Source organism: Peromyscus eremicus, unplaced genomic scaffold (genome assembly GCF_949786415.1).
Source record: "Peromyscus eremicus unplaced genomic scaffold, PerEre_H2_v1 PerEre#2#chr22_unloc_1, whole genome shotgun sequence".
Lineage (NCBI taxonomy): Eukaryota > Metazoa > Chordata > Mammalia > Rodentia > Cricetidae > Peromyscus > Peromyscus eremicus.
In genome coordinates, this window is record NW_026734286.1 from 3,474,053 (window position 1) to 3,486,318 (window position 12,266).

Below are 12,266 nucleotides of genomic sequence, written 5' to 3' on the forward strand. Positions count from 1 at the left end.
GGCTGATTCTTCCCCCATCTTGGCCACTTTCCCAGGCAAGGAGGAGGCATCCAGGGTTGGCAGAGATTGGCTGGCTTAGAAAGGCCCAGCCTCCCAGCGTCCAGAAGCCAGGGACAAAAGAGTCCCAGAAGAGGAGAGGGAAGGTATGGTAGATTCCTGTTCCTGAGAGGAGGTGCCAGGCTGGGGGTGGTGATATTGCAGGGACCTAGTCTGGGATAGGAAAGGTACAACCCAAGGCCAGGCCAGGGCAGAAAGCCAGCTGGCCAAGCATGGATGCCGCAGGGAGCCAGCTGGCCTTGGGGACGGTAGTTTATGAATAACTGAGCCCCTGGTTAGTTTTGCATAATTTCGGGAGGTCTTGACTCCAGATCAACCTCTCTCCTCCCCTATGTTTTGCTAGCTCTGGTCCTCCCCTTCATCCCCGTGCTCCTCCTTCCCCTCCTCATTTCCTTGTCTGCTCTTATAGACTCTTCCCCTGCATTTCCCGGGATCTCACTCCTCCTTCCTGCTCTGTCCTCTGTCCAGTGTCTCTGGAGAACCCTGCCCCTTTCCTAGTCCTCAGTTACTCACTGGTCATTTATCCACCCAGCAGGATGTCACAGCTGAGTCTGTCCTCCCTGGGACTGTGGCCTGAGGTGGCCTCCCCATGGCAGCTCCTGCTGCTGGTTGGGGCCCTCTGGCTCCTGGCCCGAATTCTGACCCAGATCTATGCTGCCTATGGGAACTACCGTCGCCTCCGTGGTTTCCCTCAGCCCCCCAAACAGAACTGGCTTATGGGCCATGTGGGCATGGTAAGTGTGGCATCAGGATGGGTGGGGGTGTCAGAGTGGATGGTCTTTTGGGGGCCAGGAACGGGGCTCAGACTGATGGGGTGGGTTAGCTGCTGGTTTTGGGTATGCCTTCCCTTCTCACCTCTCTGTGCTCCCACCCCAGTCTGCTCTGGCATTTCCAACTCTCTTCCCCACACTGAAGGATACTGAGTTCTCAGGGTGGGAGACACAGAGTGAAGACCCCGACATTTCCTCAGTGTCTGCTTGTTGGACTTGAGGCCTCCCGGGGACTGCGGCAGTTTCTTTGTGTGAGCCCATCTCTGTCCTACAGTTCTCTAGTATTGATCTTTGATCTCTGTCCCTAACTGCACACAGGCAGGGCACAGCTGGCTACAGCCAAGCTGCAGGCTGACTCCCTACCTCCCTTCCTGGGCCACTTCCTCCTTATCGTGCTCTTTTTCCCTAAGATAGACCAGTGGGCCCTGTTGTGCTACCTGGATAAAAACTGTCCACCCACCCTCCCATGGACCTTCCTTGACCCCATCCTTTGCCCACTCCCCCGCTATGGACCTTCCTTGACCCCACCCTTCACCCCACACTTTGGACTTTGACTCCCATCTGATCTCCCATTTAGGTGGCTTACCCCAGCTGCTTCACTTGCAAATGGCTCAGTGTGGGCTGTGCACAGAGGTTCCCAATGCTCCGAGGCTGGTGGGCATCTGGTGTTGGTGGGTGGGAGCTGCTATCCTAATGGAGGCATAGAGGTCACTCCTGCTCCCCTGGAGCCTGATAAGGCTAGAGGTCTCTGGTGTGTGGCCCTTTGTCCAGGGGACGAACTGGAGACCTTGTAGACCAGCCAGGACATGAAAGGTCATAGGTACATATCCTAACTTGTCTACTGGGTCTGGAGTGGACACTTGGGTCTTGGGCTTGGCTCTGGAAGGAACAAAACAGAAAGAGGCAAGGGTTCCCTTCATCCCTGCAAAATCAAGACACAGGTATTACTTATGACAGAAGCTGTGTCATTACCAGAGGCTGCAGAAGGGACCTCTAATGCTCCTGGGAAAGAGACTTAGCTACAGTTTTCTGGAGAAGTGGAACAAATAGTATACACATACACACACACACACACACACACACAGAGAGAGAGAGAGAGAGAGAGAGAGAGAGAGAGAGAGAGAGAGAGATGGAGAAGTGATGAGGACATTCTGAGAAATTTGTCCAAAAGTGGTATTGTCATTGTGCATTGTGCTGACCTCAGAGTCTACTGACACAAATCTACTAGGTGTAGTTCACTGTACACCTAGACTATATGGTACCAATTATTTTTCTGCTATACAAATCTGGACATCACGATGCTATCCTCAATATTGTAGGTGATTTGTTATATCATGGTATTTATGCATCTGAATGTATCTAAACATAGAAATGTATAAGGAAAATAATAGGCAACAGAGATTCTTTAGCTTCATTGCAGCCATAACAGATAAGTCTGTGCAGTCTGTCTTTGACAAAGACATCATTCTGCAGCAATGATCACGCATATACAGTTATGTATACACACATACATATCTATACATATATGTAAAGCAGGGTAGAAGAGAGAGGGGGTACATTGCATTATGGAAATTGGCTTATGTCTTTATGGAGATGGAGGAGTACCTCAGTATGCCATCTGCAAACAGGAATCTGGGCTGTGAGCAACTCAGTCTTGGAACAACAATATGAGAACCCAGGGGTGTGTGGAATAATCCTTTTGTACACTGTGAAGATGTATCACTCAGATTGGTTTAATAAAATGCTGAATGGCCACCAAGTGGTGGTGGTGCATATCTTTAATCTCAGCACTCGAGAGGCAGAGGCAGGTGGATCTCTATGATTTCAAGGCCAGCTTGGTCTACAACGTGAGTTCCAGGACAGCCAGAGCTTCAACACAGAGAAACCCTGTCTCAAAAACAAACAAACAAACAAACAAACAAAAAAATCTGAATATCAATAGCTAGGCAGGATTTGGATGCAGAGAGGACACTGGGAAGAAGGAGGAAACGCCAGGGGATGCAGAGCAAGGCAGATAGATGGGCACTAAGGAGATGAGGCAATAAAGACACGAGGCAGAAAGTAAATTGATAGAAATGGGTTAATTTAAGTTATAAGAGCTAGTTAGAAAGAAGCCTAAGCTATTGGCCAAGCTTTCATAATTAATAATAAGTCTCTGTGTTATGATTTGGGAGCTTGTAGGTGGGACAGAGAAAGACTCACAACACTGGAGCTCAACATCTCAAAGACCAGAATTTTGATATCTGATGGCAGGAGAAGATGGGTGCCCCAGCTCTGGAAAAGGGATTGACTTTTCCCCTTCTCTGCCTAGTCTCTCTAGATCTTCAGTGGGTTGGATGGTATTGTCCACACTGTCTACTGATGCAAATAATAATTCTTTTTGAAGCGCCATCACAGACACACCCAGAGGTCATGAGCATCCCTACCTGGGCATCTCTTAACCCAGCCAACTTGATCCCTGATATAAACCACTCAGGAGGTGACTGTCCCTGTATTGCTTGCAGGTAACTCCTACAGAGCAGGGCATGAAGACACTGACTCAGTTGGTAGTCACCTACCCCCAGGGCTTTATGATGTGGATGGGCCCAATGTTCCCCGTCATCACTCTGTGCCACTCTGACGTCGTCCGGTCTGTCCTCAATGCCTCAGGTACCCATGGGAGCTGGTAGTGATGTGAATCTAAGGGCTTCCACTCCCTAACCACATACTTCTGTTCAGCTCCTGCAGTGGTCCAGTCCCTCCTTTCTTCTCTGTCAGTCTCTCTCTTCTCTTTATGGTTTCACCAGCTCCCACATGACTCTATTGTCTGCACTCACCTGGATCTTGGTGTTCTGGACTTCTCTCAGTCTCCAGGTGTCTTCAACCCAAGGTCCTGTCCTAGAGGAAGTCAGTTATTGAGATAGAACTTGACAGGGACATCCCTAACCTTGTGTTGTCAGAGGGAGAGAGGCCCTGACAGCTAAGTGGAGAGGTGTGGTCTCTGTGAGAATTATACGCAGAGGCTTCCTGGAGGAGGAGTTGTTCAAGCTATATCTGTGGGCACGAGTAGGAATGTTGAAGGCAGGGCCAGGTGGCTGGCTGTTAGAGAATCTGGTCTGTTATTTCCAAACCACCCAACTCTGCTGAGTTAGTTGATCACCTTATGTTGGTTGGTGTCTTGTGAAGACCCAGAAATCTCCCTAGGACACCCATCACAGTCTAGCCCTCTTCTGCATTCTCATCCTCCCATCTTGGGACACACCAGGCTAAGAAGGGAAAAAGAAGAGTCACCACAGCTCTGTCCCTTGCCCGGCATGGGCCTGACACCCTCTGCCTGCCAAATTATTTCAGTTATGTCCTGGAACTTGAGCATCTAAACCAACCACGCCACTTTACTCTTTAAAACACTTGTGGGAGGGCATGTTTGTGCATGTGAATGCAGGCATGCGTATGTCATGGCACACGTGTGGAAGTTAGAGGGCAACTTGGGTGTCGATCCTTGACTTCCACCTTGTTTGAGACAGGGTCTCTCATTGTTTACTCAAGTATATGCACACGAGTTGGGTAGACCTCAAGCTTCAGGGGCAGGTGGAGGACCCTCTTGTATCTGGCTCCTATTTTACCATAAGAACACTGGGCTTACAGACGTGCTGCCAAATCTTGTTTGGGGGATTCATACTCTGGTCCTCAGGCTTGTGAGGCAAGTGCTTGTATCCACTGAGTCACCTCCCCAGTCCAAACCACCCTGCATTCATGAAGTCCATGCTCCTTACTCCATGTGGACTGTACTGGCTCCAGCTTGCCCACAACTGAGGTCTCTGTGATTCCTCTAGCTGATAATGTAATGTGTATCAGGCAGGCAGGTTGGGTTGTGGCCCTGATGCTCCCCCATTTTTCTTACTTGGACATACCCTGTCTTATTTCTGATCATGTTGCTTATTTTGTGAACATAATTATGTGATGGCATCTGTGTGGTCACAGCTGTTGCAAGTTTACATTACATTTCCATCTCTTTTTTTTGCATTTGTATTTGTTGCAACTGAGATGCATGATAGTGGTCATGTCTGGGCTTAACTTCAGATCTGAATATTTGAGGCATGGCAGGTTCTGAGAAGCTATTGGAGATGGCCTTCTTGTATTTCATCTCTGGACCCTCTTTAGGGCTATCTGATGTCTGGGATCCAGGGTCCTTCTGAGAAATGATGAATACTTTATCTATGTTGTATCCAAGGCAAGACTTTAAGAACCTCCAGGTGAGATCAGTGGGTTACAATCCGGGCCACATCTGGTATATTAATGGAGCTTTTGCTTTTTTTGAGATACTGTTTTGCTGCTCAGTCCAGGCTAGCCTCAAACTCTGGATTTTCTTGATTTAACCTCTTGAGTGTTGGAAATGACAAGAACCACAATTCCTTAGTAACTTTTCTGTTGCTGTGATAAAATGCCATGACCAAGGGAACTCATAGAGGGAAGAGTTTATTTTAGATTATGGTTTTGGAGGGATAGTCCACCATGGCGATGGTAACAAGAGTAGGAAACTGAGAGATCACATACTCAACCATAAACACAAAGAAGAAAGAGGAATCCAGGAGTAGCTACAGTCTATGAACTCTCAAAAACCCGACACGAGTGAGGCATTTCATCCAGCAAAGCAACACCTGTTAAACCTCCGTAAACAGTGCTTCCAGCTGGAGAGCAAATATTCGTGTACGTTAGCCGGAGACATTCTCATTCAAACCGCCATGCATAACCATTCTCAAATCTTGTCAGCAGCTTGACTGAGGTATACACAGAGATCTGTCAGATGATCTCCGGTCCATGTTATAGCATAAGGGGTCAAGATGTCAAGGTAGTTATGTGTCAGGTTAACCCTTACGTGTCCTTGTGATGTGTCCCATATCTGTTCAGGAAATGTCAGACACCTAGGGTGCCTAGATGACAGAGACCTAGGTTCCATTAAATGTCACAGAGTGTTGTGATGGGATCAGGTATGGCAAACATGTTAGACTATGTAGAAGCCATGTGAAGTGGTGCTGTAGCATAATGTAGCATGTCAGGTCATACCTTTGTCTTACCTGCTGCTACTGCTGCTGCCTGGTCTAGTCTTCTCTCATTTTCAATTTCATTTTGCTTCCTCTGTCCTTGGTTCTCTTCATGGCATGTGGACTTTGGAGGTGAAGGACAGACTCCTGGGAGGGATTCCCACCCACCTCCCATGGTCTGCCTTCACCCACTCTATGACCCCCAAATGTCCTTGTTCATGTCAGCTGCAGTTGCTCTCAAGGACGTGATATTCTACAGCTTTCTGAAACCTTGGCTGGGTGAGTATCTGGAGGTGAGGGGCAAAGGACACCCTTAGGGGTCAGGGAAAGGTCTACTCTTGCCTAATACTATGGCTGCTCCATCAGGGGATGGGCTCCTGCTGAGTGCTGGTGACAAGTGGAGCCACCACCGGCGGATGTTGACACCTGCCTTCCATTTCAACATCCTGAAGCCGTATGTGAAGATTTTCAATGACAGCACCAACATCATGCATGTGAGTCCCTGGAACCCTCATTTCCACACCCTGGCTATTCCTGGTTTTGTGTGGTTGGAGCATAAGATGAAGAGGCTGGTTCTGGGTCAGGGGTTTTGATTAGGCAGGGTCTCAAGGAGCCAAGGTCTAATCCCAGTCCTCTCTCCTTCTGCCAGGCCAAATGGCAGCACATGATCTCCAAAGGCAGCGCCCGCCTGGACATGTTTGAGCATGTCAGCCTCATGACTCTGGACAGTCTGCAAAAATGTGTCTTCAGTTTTAACAGCAACTGTCAGGAGTGAGTCCTTGTTCTGGGCCTCAGAACCTGGGTCATAAACCAAAAGGAGGGAGGACTGACCAGGAGGACTAGAGTGGCCTCCCTAGAGGAGATGGTTCAGAACCAACTCTGAAAGACCTGGGAAAGGAGAAAGTGATTCTTCCTCCCAGGAGGTAGGATTGTTTCAGTAAAGCTACAGAGATGGTGACAAGCAGAACTGGTGGGAAAGGAAATGGGGAGGCACGTTAGAAATGAAATTCAAGGGATCACACGGCCAGTGTAAAGCAGGAGTACTTTTAGCCTATGGTTCCGGGGAAACTATGAAGGTGTTCGTCATATTTCTTGTGCTAGGCATATTTTCAACCATGTGGCAAAGTACTTGAGAGAGCTTGAAATGAGGGCAGGCTGATTCTGGCCCATGGTTTCGGAAGCCTCAGTCAATGGTAGGTCGGCTCCATTGAGCCTGAATAACAGCACACCACAGCCAGGAGCACCTGTTAAAAGAGTCTGACGCCTCACAGCATCCAGAAACAGACAGACAAACAAAGAGGTGGACCGATAGACTATCCCCATCAAGAATATACCTAGGGCTGGAGAGATGGCTCAGCGGTTAAGAGCACCGGCTGTTCTTCCAGAGGTCATGAGTTCGATTCCCAGCAACCACATGGTGGCTCACAGCCATCTGTAATGAGATCTGGCGCCCTCTTCTGGCATGTAGGCAGAACACTGTATGTATTAATAAATAAATAAATAAATAAATCTTTAAAAAAAAAAAAAAAAGAATATACCTAATGTCCTAAGACATTCCTCCCTAGCCCCCACATCTTGAAGTTCTATGGCCTTGAATATTCTGTAGGAGAGCTGGAGAACTGACACTTGCAGAGACCTAAGTTTGATTCCTAGCACCCACATGGAAGTTTACAACTATCTGTAACTCCAGTTCTGGGTGACCCAACACATTCTTCTGCCCTTCAAGGACACCAGTGTACATATACATACATCAGGCAAAACACATAAAATAAAAATAAATATTTTTTTTGAGACAAGGTCTCACTATGTAGCCTTAGCTGGCCTGAAACTCACTATGTAGACCAGGCTGACCTCAAACTCACAGAGATCTACCTGCCTCTGCCTCCAGGGTGCTGGGATTAAAGTCATGTGCTGCCATGCCCAACAAAATAAATAAATTATATACCAAAAATATGTAAATAAATAATATAGCAATATTTAAATAAATATAAAATTTTAAATAAATAAATACATAATATATAAATAAAGTTCAAGAATATACACACACACACATACACGCACACCTTAGGGAGTTAATTCTAAGTTGCAGAGCTGATGATACCTCCTTCCTTAAACTCTTTATCTAGCTTGGACCTCATTCTTTTTCAAAAGGACCCAGAGTTAAGCTCACCTATCAGTATCAATGTTGCCACTGTTGACTCATCTAGTGTCTTCATAACAAGTCAGTATTGAGAGCTGTCCACACTGTGGTTTGGGGGCCTACGGGTATGGAGGCAGCTCACAGAGATGTGATGAGTTTGTTGAGAGTTGAATCTCAGGGCTCATTCCACTCTTCTTCTGTGGCCAACTGTTCCTGGCTACTCCATACTCCTGGCTGCTGGTAAGAAGCACAAAATTCATGTATTTTAAATTTCTGTCTCCTTTGTCCAAATCCTGAAGGAAGCCTAGTGAATATATTGCTGCCATCTTGGAGCTCAGTGCTTTAGTGGCCAAAAGGCACCAACAGCCTCTGCTGTACATTGACCTGCTGTACGATCTCACCCCTGATGGGATGTGCTTCCGTAAGGCCTGCAACCTGGTGCATAAATTCACTGATGCTGTCATCCAGAAGAGGCGCTGCACCCTCCCAGATCAGGGTTTGGATGATTTCCTTAAGTCCAAGGCTGAGAACAAGACTTTGGATTTCATTGATGTGCTGCTGTTGGTCAAGGTGAGCTTATCCAAGAAGCAGGATGAATATCGATGCCAAATGTCAAGTCAAATAACATGAGCCTGATACTGAGGGCACTGTGGAGCCATGCAGGGTGTGTGGGGTTGGGAGAGACATGGCATGCATAGGCAAATTTTATCAATGATCCTGGAATACAGACTTCAGGAGACTGCCAAGGCTGAAACTGTGAAAAGCCTGAGCACTTTACAGGTTAATACATCGCTGTATGGCATTTATGTCTGTACACACACACATGCCGGAAACTGCTTCAAATCAATAATCACAGCAGCCCTTAATTAGTCATGGCAACAGGCACAGCCAGAATGGGATGCAGAAATGGCTTTTCCATTTTCCCCCTTTCCAGGAGATGAAGTGTTTACCTGTATGCGCTGCAGGGTTTACATCACAGAGAAAGGGCAGTGCATTGTCATCTGTGGTTCATGTAGAATAACAAGTACACCTGAATCTAGTTCCCCTCAAGGTGGTAAATAGTCAACAAAGAGGGAGGCGGAGGGAGAGAGGGAGGAAAGGAGGAAGGAAAGAGAGAGAAAACTTTCTTCTGGAGTTAAACAGGTTCTCTCCAGGGCAAAGTCTGTAGATTGCAAACCATGTTTCAACAGATAAGCTAAGGTTCCCTGGATCTAGCAGTTTTGAATATGGAAAGAAGTCTTTGGAGTAAAGATTTACTTCTGATTCCCAAGGCAAGTTGCCATACAGTCATCCTACATATCAAGTCACTGTTGGTTTCTCCTAAATTCCTCTCAAGCAGAAACATGGTGACATTTATGTGTGGGTTGCTGACTCTTCTAACTGTGAACAACACAGGAAACAGGATAACCAGCAGAAAGCCTGGGAAGTTCTGATTGTACCGATAGTAATAGCCAAGAGATATGCAGTGGTGGGTGGCCTTTCGCTTCTGGCTGAACAATAGAACTTTTGAAAATGTCATAGTTTAAACACAGAAATTTTCAGAACTTCTGAGATTTCGCGGGTCTTGCTTTGTCTCCAGGATGAAGATGGAAAGGAGCTGTCAGATGAGGACATCAGAGCAGAGGCTGACACCTTCATGTTTGAGGGTGAGGGTTCCAGTGTGGGACTAGGGAGGAGGCATGAGTTTCTCCATCTTGAGACGCTGAGAGGACCTGGAATCCTTCAGTTCTACCCTTTCCCTTTCCCATCCTTTCCTGGACTTCATAACGTGGGTGCTGTCCACTCAGTAGTGCTGAAGCAGTGCAGAGACCCGTGCCTGTCTGTCCCTCAGGCCATGACACCACAGCCAGTGGGCTCTCCTGGATCCTGTATAACTTGGCAAAGCACCCAGAATACCAGGAGCGCTGCCGGCAGGAGGTGCGGGAGCTGCTGAAGGACCGAGAGCCTGAGGAGATTGAATGGTGAGTGTAGGTCTTCCTGGCACATTCCTCTCTCCTTGGCTCTCCTCCTCAAGCAGGAGTTGAGTCACTCCTTTTAATGACTTTTCTATATTTGCTCACGGGCACAGAATGTGAGCCCAGAGGAGAGACCTGGTACCAAGGCTGGCTAGCAAGGAAGCAGCTGTTGGCTTTGAAACAGAAAAAAAAAATGTGTTACTGAGAGAACAGAGATAAGGAAAAGTTGGTGATATTTTGCATGTGTTCAGTGAAAGTACTTCGCCTAGTCTTTTTTCTTTCCAATAGATGTTTTCTTCCATGAGTGTTTATTCTTCTCCTATGCCCTAGATCTTACTGTAGTGCTATGTTCAGGAACTCATAGGTGATATTTGGGCATTAAAGTGTGCTGGAGCTAGAGATAAGGCTTAGCTACTAAAAGCACTTCCTGCTCTTGAAAAGTTTGGTTCCCAGCATCCACATCTGGTAGCTCACAACCATCAGGAACTCAGTTCTAGTGGATCTGAAGCCCTGACCTGCACTCATACACACACACACACACACACACACACACACACACACACACACGTAAAATGGCACACACTTTTAAGCCCAGTACTCGGGAGACAGAAGGCCCTCGGAGTTCCTGGTCAGCCTGGTCTACATGGCAAGTTCCAAGGTAGCCAAGGCTGTGTGGAGAGTCTCTGTCTCAATAAAATAAAACAAAATGGCAGTCTATGTGCTGCCCAGGGCCCCTGGGTCATTCATCCCTCCTACAATGGCTTTCCCACCTGTTTTCTGTTCACCTCCACTGTGGTTCCAGAGACCAGGGAAGGACCAGGCTAAGGACTGGTCAGAAGGCTCCAGCTTGGCAGGAAATCAGCCCCAATTTAGAACACTTCCTAATTCTCTACTGTTCCAGTTACCACATATTTGGTCCACCTTTGTGAGAAAACATTTCACTGATCCACATGGGCTTCCAGTCTCTCTCTTGCTTCTTGAGTAACAGTTCAAAGGATTTCCCTAGGGACGACCTGAACCAGCTGCCCTTCCTGACCATGTGCATCAAAGAGAGTCTGAGGCTGCATCCCCCGGTCCCTGTCATCTCCCGATGCTGCACCCAGGACGTTGTGCTCCCAGATGGCCGGGTCATCCCTAAAGGTGCACATAGGACAGGGAAGGAGGGCCCAGGGTAGGCAGCACGGGCTTGTCGGTACAGCCCCCTCTTCTCCCTCAGGTGTCGTTTGCCTCATCAGCATCTTTGGGATTCATCACAACCCGTCTGTGTGGCCGGACCCTGAGGTGCTGCCTGTCTTACCCCCTATTTTCCCACATCGCGTGGTAGGGATACTAGGGGAAGAGGTGTGGCTTTGATCTAGGAAATCAGACCTCGCCTCCCCGAGAACACTCTGGACTCTGCTCCTACTTGTACTGGAAGGTCACTCATCTACCTTGGCTCAATGTCTTCTGCAGGTCTATGACCCCTTCCGCTTTGACCCTGAAAACATCAAAGACAGGTCACCTCTGGCATTTATTCCCTTCTCAGCGGGGCCCAGGTGAGGGCAGCGGGCTTGGGTTAACGGAGTGGGGTCTAGGGCTGGCAGTGGAAATAGTGGGGAATTGGGGCGGTCGGGTTCTGGGTCTCCTTCCTGCCCTCTACTCAGGTTATTTGCTGAGGTCTGCAGACTAGGGGTTGGAAGGTGAAGGGCTGCTGCTCTGTGCTCAGAGCCCCGCCCTGGTTTGAACGGGGAGCTGAGGCTGCAAGAGCTTCGGGGAAGCAGGATACCCAAGCGCTGTCCCAGGCGCATCCGGGTCCCTCCTGCCCCTCTGGCTGATCAGGCGCTGCAGGGACCGGGTCAGATTGGGTCCTACGGTGCCTAGCTGGGTCCCGGCGCAGTCAGAGTCCCCACTCCTCCCTCCTGCAGGAACTGCATAGGACAGACTTTCGCCATGAGCGAGATGAAGGTGGCGCTGGCGCTCACCCTGCTGCGCTTCCGCCTCCTGCCGGACAAGAAGGAGCCGCGCAGGCAGCCGGAGCTGATCCTGCGCGCAGAGGGCGGGCTGTGGCTTCGGGTGGAGCCGTTGAGCGGGGGCACAAAGTGACCCAAAACCTGGCCTGGGACCACCCTACCCACCCAACTACCTCTGCGGATCCCAGAATAAACAGAGCTGTCACCCATACCCGAACCTTACTGAACGCCAGTAGGGGTCGCTACGGATCCAGTGCGTGGGTGAGGGAGGCCGGCTGGTGTCTGAGCCAAAGACCCTTTCTCTAATTGACCTTTATAGTGAAGGTGTATTCTCCTTCAGCCAAGCTGGACTACTCTCTGGACGTAGGAAGCCA

At 48.6% G+C, this 12,266-nt stretch overlaps 1 protein-coding gene across 2 annotated transcripts; it reads left to right on the forward strand.

The window, feature by feature from the left end:
• The first annotated feature begins 593 nt into the window (after window positions 1-593).
• On the forward strand, window positions 594-12,025 carry LOC131900524 (leukotriene-B4 omega-hydroxylase 3). Of its 2 annotated transcripts, XM_059251771.1 has the most exons (13): window positions 594-791; window positions 3,332-3,435; window positions 4,541-4,584; window positions 6,074-6,127; window positions 6,215-6,342; window positions 6,498-6,619; window positions 8,288-8,558; window positions 9,568-9,634; window positions 9,820-9,949; window positions 10,950-11,083; window positions 11,160-11,224; window positions 11,396-11,478; window positions 11,848-12,025. In XM_059251771.1, exons 1-13 carry the CDS (start codon window positions 594-596, stop codon window positions 12,023-12,025), a joined length of 1,578 nt encoding a protein of 525 aa, XP_059107754.1. The 2 variants fall into 2 exon arrangements, with proteins under 2 accessions (XP_059107754.1, XP_059107755.1); XM_059251772.1 differs by lacking the exon at window positions 4,541-4,584 and having other exon boundaries at window positions 3,332-3,476.
• Window positions 12,026-12,266: the final 241 nt, after the last annotated feature.

Excerpts from the sequence above, each read along its gene's own strand:
- LOC131900524 (XM_059251771.1), top strand. The coding sequence starts at position 594 with ATGTCACAGCTGAGTCTGTCCTCCCTGGGACTGTGGCCTGAGGTGGCC. Across the intron at positions 6,343-6,497 it reads ACAGCACCAACATCATGCAT|GCCAAATGGCAGCACATGAT; the intron begins GTGAGTCCCTGG and ends TCCTTCTGCCAG. Across the intron at positions 9,635-9,819 it reads TGACACCTTCATGTTTGAGG|GCCATGACACCACAGCCAGT; the intron begins GTGAGGGTTCCA and ends TCTGTCCCTCAG.